Source organism: Hemicordylus capensis, chromosome 4 (genome assembly GCF_027244095.1).
Source record: "Hemicordylus capensis ecotype Gifberg chromosome 4, rHemCap1.1.pri, whole genome shotgun sequence".
NCBI lineage: Eukaryota > Metazoa > Chordata > Lepidosauria > Squamata > Cordylidae > Hemicordylus > Hemicordylus capensis.
The window spans coordinates 182,460,271-182,475,368 of NC_069660.1; the positions used below are offsets into that span (position 1 = coordinate 182,460,271).

General features: G+C 44.3%; 1 protein-coding gene across 1 annotated transcript in view; it reads right to left on the bottom strand.

Annotated features, from left to right (window-relative positions):
• The window catches only part of LOC128325315 (sodium-dependent neutral amino acid transporter B(0)AT1-like), a 41,658-nt gene that overhangs the window by 11,130 nt on the left and 15,430 nt on the right, over window positions 1-15,098 (bottom strand). Inside the window, exons 4-8 of the mRNA XM_053250968.1 lie at window positions 14,670-14,807; window positions 13,029-13,210; window positions 6,356-6,466; window positions 1,161-1,273; window positions 598-726 (exon numbers count right to left, since the gene is read on the bottom strand). Of these exons, the coding sequence (XP_053106943.1) occupies window positions 598-726; window positions 1,161-1,273; window positions 6,356-6,466; window positions 13,029-13,210; window positions 14,670-14,807 (673 nt within the window). The remainder of the gene's footprint in view (window positions 1-597; window positions 727-1,160; window positions 1,274-6,355; window positions 6,467-13,028; window positions 13,211-14,669; window positions 14,808-15,098) is intronic.

A 15,098-nucleotide genomic window follows, 5' to 3' on the forward strand; every position in this document is an offset into this window, starting at 1 on the left:
CACTCAAACAGCCAAAATCTTATAAGGTACATAAGCTTTGTACCTTATAAGATTTTGGATGTTTGAGTAAATATTTTAGTGGTAGAGGTGGCTGTCAAGGCACTCTTGGAAGACTGGACTTAGTTTAAAATACATGGAGTATTTTTCTGTGAGAATTCTCCACTTGAAAAAGACATCCAGTGAAGTGGGAGTCACTGTGTCACTGTTGTGGATGTATGGACTCATTTGTATCACATCACTCTCCACACTATGGACTTTACGAACCCTCCAATATTACACTGGATTAAGTTGTGGCCTACTTTTTCATTATATGTAGAGTTTGGTGGGGATCATACTGTTTCTCTTGTTGATCTGAGTTTGGTGATCCCAGTACGCATTAATTATCACTTTGCAGGGTTTTACACAGAGGTTTTTTTATGTAGAAAGCATGTGCATTTCCACTTAAAACAGGGTTCTGTGGTCAGCAGGAGTCGACACAAACTCGACGGCACACTTTATGGAACAATTCCACAACATGGGTCATATTAATAGTCATATTAGTGGTAGAAAAGCCAGTGATCAAGAATATACTGACTGGAAAACAAGAAAGCAACTTACTTGCTAAAGCAATCATCATATCTCTCTGTTGCTCTGAATCCAATGATTGAATATATGACTGTGGCTGCATAAATGGATGTGAAGCCATTTATCACAGAGATAATCAAAGCATCCTTCTCACAGTTATTGCTGCAAACCAAAATATAGAAACATAGGTGAATTTGTTCAACAGCAGGTATGTAGAAGCATCTCAATTACAACCTCAAGCTGGTCTTGGTTAGCATGAATAATGGTTGCACCAACCAACAATCTTGGTTGCTAAACAGAGATGGGGGGGGGACCCTTCTACCTCTTGAATGACAAGAATGGTGCTACGGATAGCCATTCATGGAGTCTTCAGTGTGAAATAAAAGGAGGAGAAAACCTTTCTAGATGTCCATTTTGAGCTCCCTTGTTTTGTTCTTCCCATTTCCTTTACTCAAAAATAAATATGCACCCCACCACCACCCTCAAATGATCATGTGATAGGATCAGGTGTTCTTATATACAGATATTTGTTACCACATATTGGGAAAATATTTATTCAATTTGAATTAATCTTTCTGTTTGTAATGACAACTTACTGAACTGAATTATAACTAGAGAATGAGATGAGGCCTCCGAAAGCAAGGGAAAAAGAATAAAATACTTGTGCTCCAGCATCTAGCCAGGTGACTGGGTTGGCCAATTCAGTAATCTGAGTAAAAGAAAAAGGGTTTTAAAAAAATTAGATGCCTTTATAGTTCAAACTAAGCAAAAGCAAATCCTAGCAGAAGCTTTGACTCTTCCGAAAGAAAGCACTTTTTCATACAGTATGCAATCTATTCATTTAAAGAGAAACAGGCTGCAATCCTATGACATTGGATTCAGTGGAACCCTTCTGAGTAGATAAGCACAGGATTGCATTGACACTGTGGTATGGGAGTACCCCACATTGGGCCATCCTATCTCAATGTCAAGTTGAAGGCACAATCAAGGCAGAAGGCAGGCAGTAGTTGTATTGATATCTATTACTGGTAGTATTAGTATTATTTATATACTGCTTTTCAGCAGCATCTACAAAAGAGAACACAAAGTGGTTTACATAGCAAAGTAAATAAGGAAATTGTTCCCTGTCCAGCAGGGGCTCACAGTCTAATAAGAAATACAAAAGACATATCAGCAAACAGCCACTGGTAGGACGTCATGTTGGCTTGCATAGGGACAAGTGCTATCTCCCTGCTAAATACAGCTTTGCCCAGTTAGAATGGATTGGTTGAGTGATCCATAGCACAAAATGGTTACTTGAATGCACAGAAAGTGGGGAAAATAAGTGTGTGGATAGTAAGGCAGAAGCTTGGTCTCAGGACAGAAGTTATTCTACCATCACTGGCAGGCAATAATCTTCCACGACCCCAGACAGGGGCCTTTCCCAGACTTTTACCCAGAATTAGGGCTACCATACATCCTCATTTCCCCCCAGATATGTTCTCATATCCACAAAAAAGATGAATGTCCTTGACAAAAAGCAATCTGTCTGGTATTTTCCACCCACACACAAGCCACTGGGAAGACGTGGCTACCTTTGAACTAGCAGCCAGGTCTGCCAGTTCCCAGAGGCCAGACCTATCAGTCCAAATGTGGGAGGGGGGGCAGGGAAGGAAGCTGGTACGTAGACCTGGCCACCTTAATGCCAGTGCCCAGAGGTTACCCCAACATGAGAGGTCAGGTCTACCTGTTGCGCACAAGAGGCCCTACCTGTCTGCCCAGCACTCTGGTGCCCAGGTCTACCAATGCTCTTGGTCCACTCAAGTTGATTGGTAGAGGGACCTCCATATTTTTTAATTTATTTCTTTTTTAAGTCAGTGGCATCTCCTCATTTTTCAAGTTGAAAATATGGTAGCTCTACCCAAGAATAAAACTAGGGGTCATCCTATGAAACTGATTGCCAGGAAATTTAGAACTGACAAAAGAAAGCACTTTTTCATACAGCATGTAATTAACCTATGGAATTCTCCGCCACAGGATGTGGTGACAGTCACCAGCCTGGGCAGCTTTAAGAGGGACTTAAACAAATTCCTGGAGAACAGATCTATTAATGGCTACTAGTTTGAGGGCTATAGGCCACCTCCAGCCTCAGAGGCAAGATGCCTCGAAATACCAGTTGCAGGGGAGTAACAGCAGGGAAGAAGATATGCCCTCAGCTCTTGCCTGTGAGCTTCCCAGAGGTGCCTGGTAGGCCACTGTGTGAATAGGATGCTCAAATATATGGGCCTTGGACCTGATCCAGCAGGGCTGTTCTTATGTGACTTTTAAAACTGGAGTTGGTAGGTATTTAACCTGGAACCTTCTGTATGCAAAGCAAGTACTGAATTACTGTGCTAGCCTCTTTCCCGGCATCCTTACTGCAGAGATAAGTTGCAGAAAGTAAAGAGGAAGAAGAACAGATTTTGAGGGTCTAATAAGACAAGGTGGAACAACATTGGCTCCTTGTGTCATCTGACAAGCTGCTAAATTAGCACTGGCAGGGTCTCCCCTGGTTGCATGCAGGTGGGGGGACCTGCTGGACCAGACCTGAGTTTGACTCCTCATTCAGCCATGATTCTGGCTTGGTGACGCCTGTCCAGTCACCCCTCTCGCAGCCTAAACTGCCCCACGGGGTTGTTGGGAGGAAGAACCAAGTTGTGTAGTGGACCCTTTGGGCACCCAGGTGGAAGGGCAGAATACAACAGGTTAAGACAATAATAAATAAATAAATATCGGGGAGTAACAGCTGCAATTCTTGCTGGGTCACTCCTCTCGCAGCCTAAACCTGCCCCACAGGGCAGCTGGGAGTAGGAACCAAGTAGTGTAGTGCACCCTTTGGGGCTCCCGGGAGGAAAAACAGGATATAACATGTTAAGACAATAATAATAATACATAGACAAGGATTGAGGATAATAATAATTCAACATGATGCAGTTGCACAGGTTAATATTTTTCAGATCCCCACTCTACGGGCTTGACCCTCCATTGCCAAGCATCTCAGCGACGTGGCATGTAACACTGAATGGCCCGGGGCGCGGGTCTCAGCAACATGCTGGAGAATGCACAGTGGTCTGGGACGCGGGTCTCAGCCAGGTGGCTTGGAATGTGGAATGAAACACCAAAAGGCCTGTGACGCGGGTCTCAGCATTATGGTGGGGAGAGCACAGTGGTCGGGACGCGGGTCTCAGCCAGGTGGCTTGGAACATGGAATGGTCTGGGACGTGGGTCTCAGCAATGCGGTGGAGAGCACACAGTGGTCTGGGGTGCAGATCTCAGCCATGTGGCTTGGAACGTGGAATAGAACACCAAATGGCCTGGGACGCGTGTCTCAGCAATATTGTGGGAGCGCACAGTGGTCTGGACGCGGGTCTCAGCCATGTGGCTTGGAACATGGAATGGCCTCAGCAATATGACAGGGAGCACACAGTGGTCTGGGACGCGGGTCTCAGCCACGCGGTGTCTCCAACAGAGCGGGCCAGAGTTCTCGTCTGGGGTCACGCTTTGGTTTGGGGTGTTCAAATGGGCGCATGGCGCCGAACCTGGAACACTGGGTGGGCCTGGGGCATTGGGCCTCAGCAGAACAGCTTGGAAGAATGGGCATGCAGAGGGCCGGAAATCCTACCGCTGTATTTCGGGGGCAACGACCTAGTCAGCCAGCCGGGATTCTTGCTGTCTCAGCAGACCATACGGGACCTGGAGGAGATGCTGGCATGGTCCCTGGAGATGGTCATACTCTTGTCTGACATCCCTCAGCGTAGAGTATGGGGGGGGGGCACGTTAGCAAAACAAGATCATAGGGCTAGATGGAGAGTTAACGTGGTGATGACACGCTTTCTGGCCACCGGGGGTGCGGCTGCATACCGCACGATGACATACTCTTGTCACAGCCCACACTGTACAGGGGTGATGGGGTACACCTTTCACCCGAGGGGATGTGGCTACTCATTGATGACTGAGGCTGGGATTGGCAATGGTCCTGAAGGGCCTGTGGGGTGCGAGGCGTTAAGATAGGCTAACGCCCACTGTGGCAGGTACATTGCGGGTAAAAACTGGGAAATAATTGGTGCAGCACCTTAGGTAAGCTTTTGGGCTTCAACTAGGAGGCGCTGATCCCCTGAGGCTTGACAGATCGGGGATGCAGCTCAACTCCTACCCCCTCTAGGCGGCTTCCTTCCGTATGGCTGGACAGCGTCGGGGGATAGTGCCGACAGCAGGGACCTGACATTAGGTCGGCTGAGAAGGGCGTTCCTGCTTGTCAGCGGTCAAATTGCCTTGAGCCAAGGTGCCAATGCCCTAGGCCTTAGAGTAAGGCGGCCACACGCGTGGCCGACCTGTGAGTGCCCGCACTGTGGGGGTGGAGTGCCAATCCCAGCTGAATGCCTTAACAAGTCCACTGCAATTGGAATGTTAATAAAGAGGCCAGTTTTACCAAAAGTAACTTCGTCCGTGTCTCCTTGGGTCTGGGTGCAAAATACAGTTTGTTTGCATGGAAAGCCCAGGTCATATATTAAGCCAGGGGTGTCAAACTCAAATCTGGTTGTGGGCCAGATTGGATTCTGATGCACCTCTGGGGAGCCGCACATAGCCCCGTGCCAGTTTCTGTCACCTTGCACTGCCTTCTGTCACCTCCTCCCCTTTCTGTCACTCCCTTTCTCTCCCCCCCCCCGCCCTTGCCCTGCCTCTTAAATTAAATTTTAAGCATTTCCCACTTCCTCTGCTGGGCTAGCACTTCACATGCTGAAGAGCCTGCCATGAGGATGTAGGGGAAGGAGTAGGGTTGCAAGCATTCTAATGGATCCACACACTTTTTGATCCTTCACCACAAACCCCACAACTGTGGGAGACAAAAGGAAAAAAGGGGATGGGGCAGGCTTGACAAGAGGAGGGGAGAAGGGGGGAAGTGTATGGGGCAGGCTTGATGAGAGAGAGAAAACAGAAAGGGGATGGAAGTGGGGAGAAAAATACCAGCAGCATCAGGGAGCAGAGAGAAGGAAGCCCACCAACGCTTCCGTGTCCGGAGGGGAGAAGGAGAAAGGAAAGAGAAAGGAAGGAGGGGCTCAAGGAGAAGGAGAAGTTGTCCATCACTTTGGATACTGCCACTTCAAGGGGGGCGGGGCATGGGGAAGGAGCTGGCTGATGCTTTGGCTCATGGCAGAAGGAGGGGAAAGAAAGGAGTGGTGCAGCATGGCAGAGGGAAGGAAGGTAGGTTGGAGCGCCAGAGGAAGAAGCTGCATGGGCTGGATCCGGCCTGCGGGCCAGGCATTTGACATCCCCACATTAAGCCACCTTTACAGTAATTAAAAGGGAAGGGTGCACCAGTTCTCCACCACAGAAACACAGCATTTCCAGACGGCAAACTTTACTGCAGGTTTCCTGCAAGGCTTTGCTGCGCGTTTAAATTTGCGCTAAAAAAAAAAAAAGATGAAAAAAGTGGGGTGTTTTTTTTACCCCAGACATAAATTGGGCTACGCTCAAATGCACAATGAAAAACCTGGATCGTGTCTGGAGTGCTGCCTGATAGCTCACAGGGACTTTGCGGAAAATCTGGCTGGTATGTGAATGTACACCTCCATTCCAGAGGAGAAGCGAGCTAAAAGCCCCATCTGGAAATGCCAAATCAGAGGACTTTTTTTAAAACTAAAAGACTTTGATAATTGAAGCCTTAATGACATCCAAAACATAAATAGCCTAAACAATTCTGGAAATGAGTAATTTTTCTAACATAACAATTATGCTGTTTCATTGAAAGATACTATATCCAACCAATACTTACATTAGGTGTGAAGAGAAATTCAATTCCACTGACTGCTCCTTTCAGCGTCAAACCACGGATCAAGAAAATGGTAAGCACAAGATAAGGAAGAGTTGATGTTACATACACCGCCTGCAGAAGGACCATACACAATTGAAGAAATATAATGTGCATATTCATCTTTGGTTACCATTGCTTGCATCTACATTAGAGCCTTTTAGCTCTGCTGATGCATTACTTTTCCACAGTTTGCTGGAAGCAGAATTGAAATTGAGGTTCCACACAGCATCCTCTATAATAAAGAGCTAAAGTGTCCCTGCCTGTGTCCCTGGCCGTGTCTTTCTCGGCTGTTCTGGGCATGCGCTCCGCGCGTGCCCAGAACACCCGAGAAAGATACGGCTGCAGGAACACGGGTGGCCATGTTGGCTCCCGGACCGGGAGCAGGAGAAGCGGGGACCGGGAAGGGCAGAGGCAGCAGCGGCAGGACCAGCCCGGCCGCCGCCGAAGCCGGGCAGGGGGGAGGAGACGGCGGGGGAAGCCGGCCGAGGCGGTGGCAGAGCCGCCGCCTCGGCCAGAAAACACGCTACGCCCGAGTGGCCATGGCAGGGAGACTGGGCCCGCTGGCAGCTGTGGCCACCGCGGGAAGGCCGGAGGTGGCGGCCGTGGAACCGGACCGGCTGCGGGGAGGGTAAGGGAGGCCTGAGTTGGCGGGGGGCCTGAGGTGGGAGGTCTGAAGTGGCGGGGGGCCTGGCCCGGCCGGGGAGGGCGGCGGCGGCCCTGGATGGCGCCGGCCCCGGCCGAAGCAGGCGGTGGGCCCAGGCGGGAGGAGGCGGCGGTTGAGGGCGGAGACTAGCGCCCGTTAAATTAACAGGCTGGAAAATACTTGTTTAATATAATGCTATATAGCCCCTATATAGCCCCTGCTAACTTGGCAAAGAGGCACCTTTTAATGTGGCTATTTAGCAGGGGAGAGTAACTGGCCCTACCCACCCCCAGCACAGTACCTCCAGTAACTGTTGCTGGTGTCTACCTTATGTTTCTTTTTAGATTGTGAGCCCTTTGGGGACAGGGTTCCATCTTATTTGTTTGTTGTTTATCTGTGTAAACTGCCCTGAGCCATTTTTGGAAAGGCGGTATAGAAATCAAATAAATGAATAAATAAATAAATAAATAATATAAACTAGCAATGCCCTTCCTCATGGCCAAGATCCTTCTGTAATGTCTACTCATGAGTACATTGTTGATCCTTATCAACATAAAATAAAAGTGCATCTCTTCCAACTTCTTTTATTGCTTTCTCTTGATCCCAGCTCAAGGATTAGTAAGTAATTGCCCCAATGTCACTTTCTCTTCCTGGTTAGGCTTTAATTACTGGACTGCTAATTACTGCTATAGCACTATTTCACCATTAAAAGAAAGAGAGAAGAGGTTGACTTTTTTTTTCTTTTGTAGTTAAATAGTTCTATAGCACCATTCTTTTTGGTGAAGCACCCACAGTTTTTAAAAAATGGGGCAATACGAGAGGCTATTCAAGAGAAAATTACTAATCCTCCAGCCAGGATGAACAGAAAGTAATAAAATAGGCTGAACCTAAGAAGTGTTTCATGTACAATCCCAAGAAGCCCAAAAAGCATTAATAGCACTCCAGGGATAGTGTGGAAGAAACTCTTTATTTCTCCCTTTCTGAAATTAAATTATTCTATAAAGCACCAGCTATACTGATTGAAAACAATTCATCTGAGTTGTACATTGTTCTGTAAACAGCAAGAATCTGAGACTGAGACAGAGATGTGCACGAAGTGTTTTGTGCACATCCGGGGGAGTGGGTGGCGAGTGGTTTTACCTGCCCCTCTGTCACTGCTCCACCATCCCACCGTGGCACTGTTGGGATTAAAAGCTGCGCAGTGCAGCTGCAGTACTACTCCCAGCAGACCGTGGACAGCATTGGCACCTAAATGGCATCTGTGCATGCCAGATGCCATCTGCATGGTCAGCAACACTCAAACAGCATCCACACATGCGCAGTCATCATTTATGCACCTATGCCACCCACAGGCTTCTGGGAGCAGCACTGCAGCCACGCAACATGGTGGCAGAGAAGCAATGGAGGGGCAGTTAAGACCTGCTAACTGGGTAAAGAGACACCTTTTAACGTGGTGATTCTCTTTATTTAGCAGGGGGAGAGTAACTGGCCCTATCCACCCCCAGCACAGTACTTCCAGTGACTGTTGCTGGTGTCTATCGTGTGTGTTTTTTTTAATGTGAGCCCTTTGGGGACAGGGAGCCATCTTATTTATTTATTATTTCTCTGTGTCACCGCCCTGAGCCATTTTTGGAAGGGCGGTATAGAAATTGAATTAATTAATAATTTAAAGCGCCTGCTTGCTGCCTGCTGAAACGATTCAGCTGGGGCAGCTCGAAGCATTTCAGCACCTCGAATTAGAGGTGCAGAAACACTTCATGTACATCCCTTGATTGAGATCATATCGTTTCAATGAAAAGCTGCAAGGAAAGGAAGACATTTGGAGGGGGGAAATGGAAATGGCAATACATAATATTTATGTAGTGCTTAGAATGTTGAAAGAGCTTATCACTCCCAGTAATGCTTGATATATTATCTCAAAAAAGGTTCTGTGTCAGCTGATGGCTGCAACCTAAGAGAGTTCTGAGTCCGAGATAAAAAAAACCCAATGTCTCAGCCGGTAAACTGTGGTTATTTACTCTGGAAAGTGGGTAAAATTGTTAAGGGAAAGTCTCAGGGTGGATCTGGAGGAGTTGGGGATATGAGATCATACCTCTCCCCTCCTCCTAAGCAAATGTTATTTTCCCCTGAAGACCCAGACCTTAAAGATGCTATAGCAAGATCATCAATAGAATCTGTTGAGACTGTTCAGTGTTGTTCACCTTTGACCAGAATCTCAGACAGAAATACCCTGTCTCCCCGAAAGTAAGACCTACCCCGAAAGTAAGACCTAGCAGTAATTTCTGATGTACCACTAATTGCCATAGTGCATTTTGGGGGGCAAAAATTAATATAAGAAACTGTCTTATTTTTGGGGAAACACGGGTATATAAAGGTTTTTAAAAGGAAATCCAGTTAAGTCAAGATAACTTACCAGAACATATTAAATACTTACTTAGCCCTATTAATAAACAACTGAATGAAACTGAGAAGCAAATTGATACAGTAACAAGTACAATTACTTAGGCTTTAGAAACAGATTTTAAACTACAAATTTGAAATAAGACGTTTACAAGATAGAGATATGGTTTTACTTTAAAACTGGAAAATATTGAAAATAACCTGAAAAGGAACTGGTTGAGATTTCATTGTTTTAGGGAGAACTGTGAAGGCATGGATATTATATCATTTATAATATAATTACGTGGTTATCTTAAACAATTTCTTTAGAGAAATGCTATATTTTCTTTGGAATTCTAGACTTCCTATCAACAAGACATTATCATCTGTTAGATTAATTTATTATATATTAAGCTGGGACTCATAAGTTAGTGGATTTTCTATCACTAAGTTTATTGCTTTGGTTTGTATTGACTATATTTTTCAGTATATCTTATTGATAAATATTTTTGCTTAAATTTACTAAGGTGTAAGTTGTGTTCTGATTTTGATCTATACCTGTTGATACTTTTATTCATTTTATACATATTTTATTAGAGATTATTATATTAGTTTTGAAGATCTCTTATATAGAATAATTTTATTATATAATTATGACTATTTTATATTAAAATTGTGTAATATATGTTATAAAATTATATATAATAATTGTATATAATAATTTTCATAGAAATTATGTCATAGAAATCATAGAAATGCTGTAAGAATTATAGACAAACATTGAATTCAGTCCAATTTTACTAAAATATCTTAATGGATAATAAATTAAAAATTATCACTTTAAACGGCAAAGGATTGGGTAACCCTTTCAAGAGGAAGAGAATAGCAAAGGGTTTATTTAAGGAAAAGCCACAATTGATATTATTACAAGAAACACATTTAAAAATGCAACATTATTGTTGTCTACCATTTGCACCAGTTTTTGGCACCAGGTACATCTAAGTAAATTGCCACCTAATGGCGCAGTGGGGACGTAACTTGCCTAGGGAGCAAGAGGTTGCTGGTTCAAATCCCCGCTGGTATGTTTCCCAGACTATGGGAAATGCCTATATCGGGCAGCAGTGATATAGGAAGATGCTGAAAGGCATAATCTCATACTGCGTGGCAATGGTAAACCCCTCCCATATTCTACCAAAGAAAACCGACACCAACTTGATGGCACAACTTTACCTTTACTTCTAAGTCAAAAGGAATGGCAATACTTATACCTAAGACATTCCAATTTTCTTTATCAGCTTCTGAATTAGACCCGAATGGGAGATTCCTTTTTATTAAAGATGCTTGGTTGGGTTTTTTTTTTTAAACTATTGCTTCTATTTATGTACCAAATACCAGTCAAAGCATATTGCTTGAAAATGTTTTTGATAAGTTGGAGAAAATTGGTGAAAGTGATTGGATCATTGGAGGAGATTTTATTTTAATAATTGATTATACAAATATCAAAATCATATATCAAGAACAAAAATATTATTTCAGTTTGTTTAGCTAATTTGTGCATTCAGCATGTCTTAAAAGATACTTGGCGATTAACATATTCAAATGAGATACATGACACATTTTATTCTGACCCAAATCTTATTCTAGGCTGGAAAACATTTTTGTATCTTGCAGCTTAGTCAGCTCTGCAGTGGTAAAATGTATTCTGGACTTAAGCTGCAGCGGAGGTTTGAACAGAAGGCTCAGCACAGCCATGCAGATGGCCAATGTGCATGTGCTGTGACCTAAAAAAAAAAGGCCTCTGCCAGCACAGAGAGGCCTGTAATGGCCTGAAAGGGGCCAAAATTGACTGGGGCAAGCTGATGAGGGGAGAAAAAACATCAGGAGACGCCACCCATGGCCATGGCAGCACCTCTTGAAGCCCCTCAATGTTCACCCCCCCCCCTGAGCTGGACCCAAACCAGCTCTAGTGTGCACAGAACTAGACCGACTCTGTTCAGTTTGAGTCCAGTTTTACTCAAACCGAACCGGGTTTTCCGGTTTTCAAATACATTCCTGCCTAATTGTACAGTTTAGATAATCCCATGTGGATTGTCTAGATCAGGGGTTCCCAACAATGGTTATTTGAACACCTCCTAAAGGGTACTTGGAGCCCTTGTGACTCCCCACTCTGGAGCTATGCTATTTGTTCCGCATATGAGGAACACTGGCTTGAAGCTGACACATCCTCTGCAAGGTGACCACTGCAGAAGGGGAGGGTGAAGATCCTCCTCCTCCTCCTCTGCTCCTGATTGGCTGGCTACATGCTGAAGTTCAGTGTAACCCTCCCCTCAGCCTGACTGACAGGCTTCAGAAAATCAGCACTGAGCACTCTCATTGAAATTAATGGGGCAAGTAAATGTATAAGTTTATAAGTAACTCAGTGTGGATGTGAGCTAGTGACTGGAGTAGCTTCACACACATTGAGGCGATCAGTGAGACCCGCTTTGTCCAGGTAAGTGGGGAGACTCACAGCAGCCCTGGGCTGTGACCTAAAAAAATGGCTTCTGCCAGCACAGAAAGGCCTGTAATGGCCTGAAATGGGCCAAAAATGGCCCAAAGGGACAAAAATTGACTGGAGCCATGATGCATCCGGCGGGCACTGGGAGGATCGGGGGCCGTGCAGCCCCCGGAAGCTCCAGTATGCCCTGCGCAGAGCATACTGGAGAGACCCCCGAGCCAGGAGACTGCTTTTGAGCCTCCCGGTCGGTGGTCTCCTCATGAGTAACCACAGCACAGAGCTGCACCATGGCTATGCACGATTTTAAAAACCAGTTTTGTGGAGTGCTTGCTCCGCAAACCCGGTTTAATGGGCGGGCCTCCTAAGCGGACTAGCCGCTTGTAAGCCACGGGCTCTCCTAGCCCGATTTTTGCTGCTCATGGGAATAGCCCCTTTCACTCACTCACACACTCTATGGGGGTACCTGAGCTGAAGGTTTGTGACAGAAGGAATACACTTGTTTTTAAAAGTTTGGAACCCCCTCTCTAGATGTTAGCAGATATCTATTGGATATTACCAGATATCTGGATGATAACAGAGCAGGGTGAGACATGGAAGTCACTCCCACTTTACAACAATAAAGTAGGAGTCAGACCTCTATCTCCAAATATTCACAAATGACTTTTACTGAATAAGGAATACAGCCAAGCTGCCCGAAAGCACCATGAACTGCAAGGTCAAAGTTCACTCACTGAGACAATTAGATCCATCAGCACCCTGGCCAGAACTGGATATTATATGGCAAAAACAGGATTTCCAACCCTCTGTTTGCTACCTAACATAAATGCACATGTAGAGAGGGAACAGTTGCAGGAAAGAAGAAGCCAGCAAGGAAAATAATGTTTAATCTTCCCCCTTCATGCCAGTTTTCTCCCACGGTCCTTCCCTTCCCACCATGGCATTCACCACCATTCGCTCTGGTCTCCAAGTCCATTCTGATGGAAAGTAACTATGGCATCCACTATAGCATAATGCTTCCAAGCATATGTGCTGGAGTACCTTGTAGGAGCCATTTCAAATGTGGAACGTAACATAAGCAACAGTTCTTTTTTCTCGTGTAAAAACAACCGAAGTACCTTTCCTGATGTTTCAATGCCTCTGATTGTACACACATACAACACGCCCCAGGCACATGTTAAACACAACAGAAGCCACCACTGCACACTTCCAGAATCCTCAATTGAAGTGGAGATGTTTAATGTCTCCCTGTACCAAAAATAATCAACAGGGGAGCTCTTTGCACATTCGTCTACAGAATCTGAAACAAAAGAAACCATCCTGTTAAGTGATGTTGCAATCCAACAGGCAGTTCTTCTGTGCAAGCTCCATTGAAGTGAAAATAGTACTGCTTATGCAAAGTTACCAAATGGCCTCAACGGAGCTTGTGTAGGAGAACTTCCAACAACCTGTGCCCTAAATCTATCTTTCTTTCTTTCTTTCTTTCTTTCTTTCCCCAGGAGGAAGGAATGGTTTGTAAATTCTACATTTTCAAGTAAACAGATGTTAAAGCTCACCCACATACCTTCCAAAAGAGAAAAGGGTTAACCAACGTAGGAAGGACAGTGCTGAACTAACCTAATGGGCCTCCTTGGAAGAGAATTCTAGGTCATGATGAGTGCCCCTACCAAGAATGCCCTGTTGCTTATAAGCCAGTAGTTGGAGGTATGCTTCATTCTTAAATTTGAAGAAGAAAAAATACTCATATTTTAGATCTGCTTCCAGAGCATTGGGCAGAATTCTCCTTGCAGTTGCAGGATAGCTCAGTTAATACTGCTTGTCAGAATCCCACTCTTCCCTTTGTGCAGTCCATTAAGGCTTAGCAATGCGTCCTGCATTCTAGGTGATGCTTCCGGGATTCCCATGCACCAGTAAGCTATAACATGGGCAACATTACATGACCATAACACACCTTTACTTCCTGATGTCACTTTCCATATGTGTGCTGAATTTCTTAAGGTGCATTTCAGCCCCTCATCTAGCAGACAGTTTGAAAACCCATGCTATAGTAGCTGTCCTTCAATTTCCTTTGAGGGCTGTCAGCCAGTTAAATAAATCTTATTTAATTAACCACCTGATCTTTAATTGATTAATTGATTGTCAGCATAACTGTTCATATACATAACATTCTAAAGAAGATTCTTTCTTTGTCCATAATGCCTGCACATGCCATAGTAGGTAGCATCTTACAACAGGCATTGCCCCTTCTCTAAAAGGCAGGAGGTAATGCCTCTTCTAAGATGCTGCCTACTCCCTATGGTTTCTGTAAGTATCTGTTTGAAAAATAATTGTGGTGTTTTGTTTTGTATTTTGCTGCCTGACTCACCAAGGCAACTCTTTAACTGATAATGGATTTGTGATAAAGTGTACTTTACCCCATATTTAGTCCAAACAAATCTAAAATTATCTAAAGGAAACTTTATTAGCGGTGTTGTCATGACCAGCTCTGCTAATTTTTTTTTTTTTTAAAGAGTTCCAAATGTTCTCTGATGAAACATGACACAATATTTTTTTAACAATCAATCTTTGCAAATAGGCATCTCCTCATGATATTTATTTATTTATTTATTTATTTATTACATTTATGAACTGCCCCATCCAAATGGCTCTGGGTGCACAACAATAAAAATAAAACCCACAAATCAATCATTTTAAAAACAATCAATACAGAACAATGATAGACTGCTAACCATTAAAGTATCCCATGCCACAGTCCATACCTGTTGCGTTTATATTCAGTGGGCATTGACTCCAGGGCAGTGGTTCTTGGAATGAGTTGAAGAAATACCACATCACCCATGCAATAATAGTATTATAATATAAACCCACAAGGAAGGAGACAAACATTGCTGCTATACCTATAGAATGAGAGGAAAAGACTTGAAGCAATTCATGTGGTTGCTTGTGTATTTTTTTTAAAAAAACATGAGAAACTTGCAAAAATTAAATGGACAACATAATGAGCCTTAAAAACTACAAGATATTCTGAAAATGTTCCCCTATTCAACCTTCAGCTCTCCTCTCCCCACAGTTAATTAGCAAGGGATTTTCTAAAAATTATCCAGAGGAGGATGCAGAGACAAAATAAATGTTATAACCAATGAACAAATTGCACTGCATCTGAGGCCACGAACTGGCCCTCCATCAGC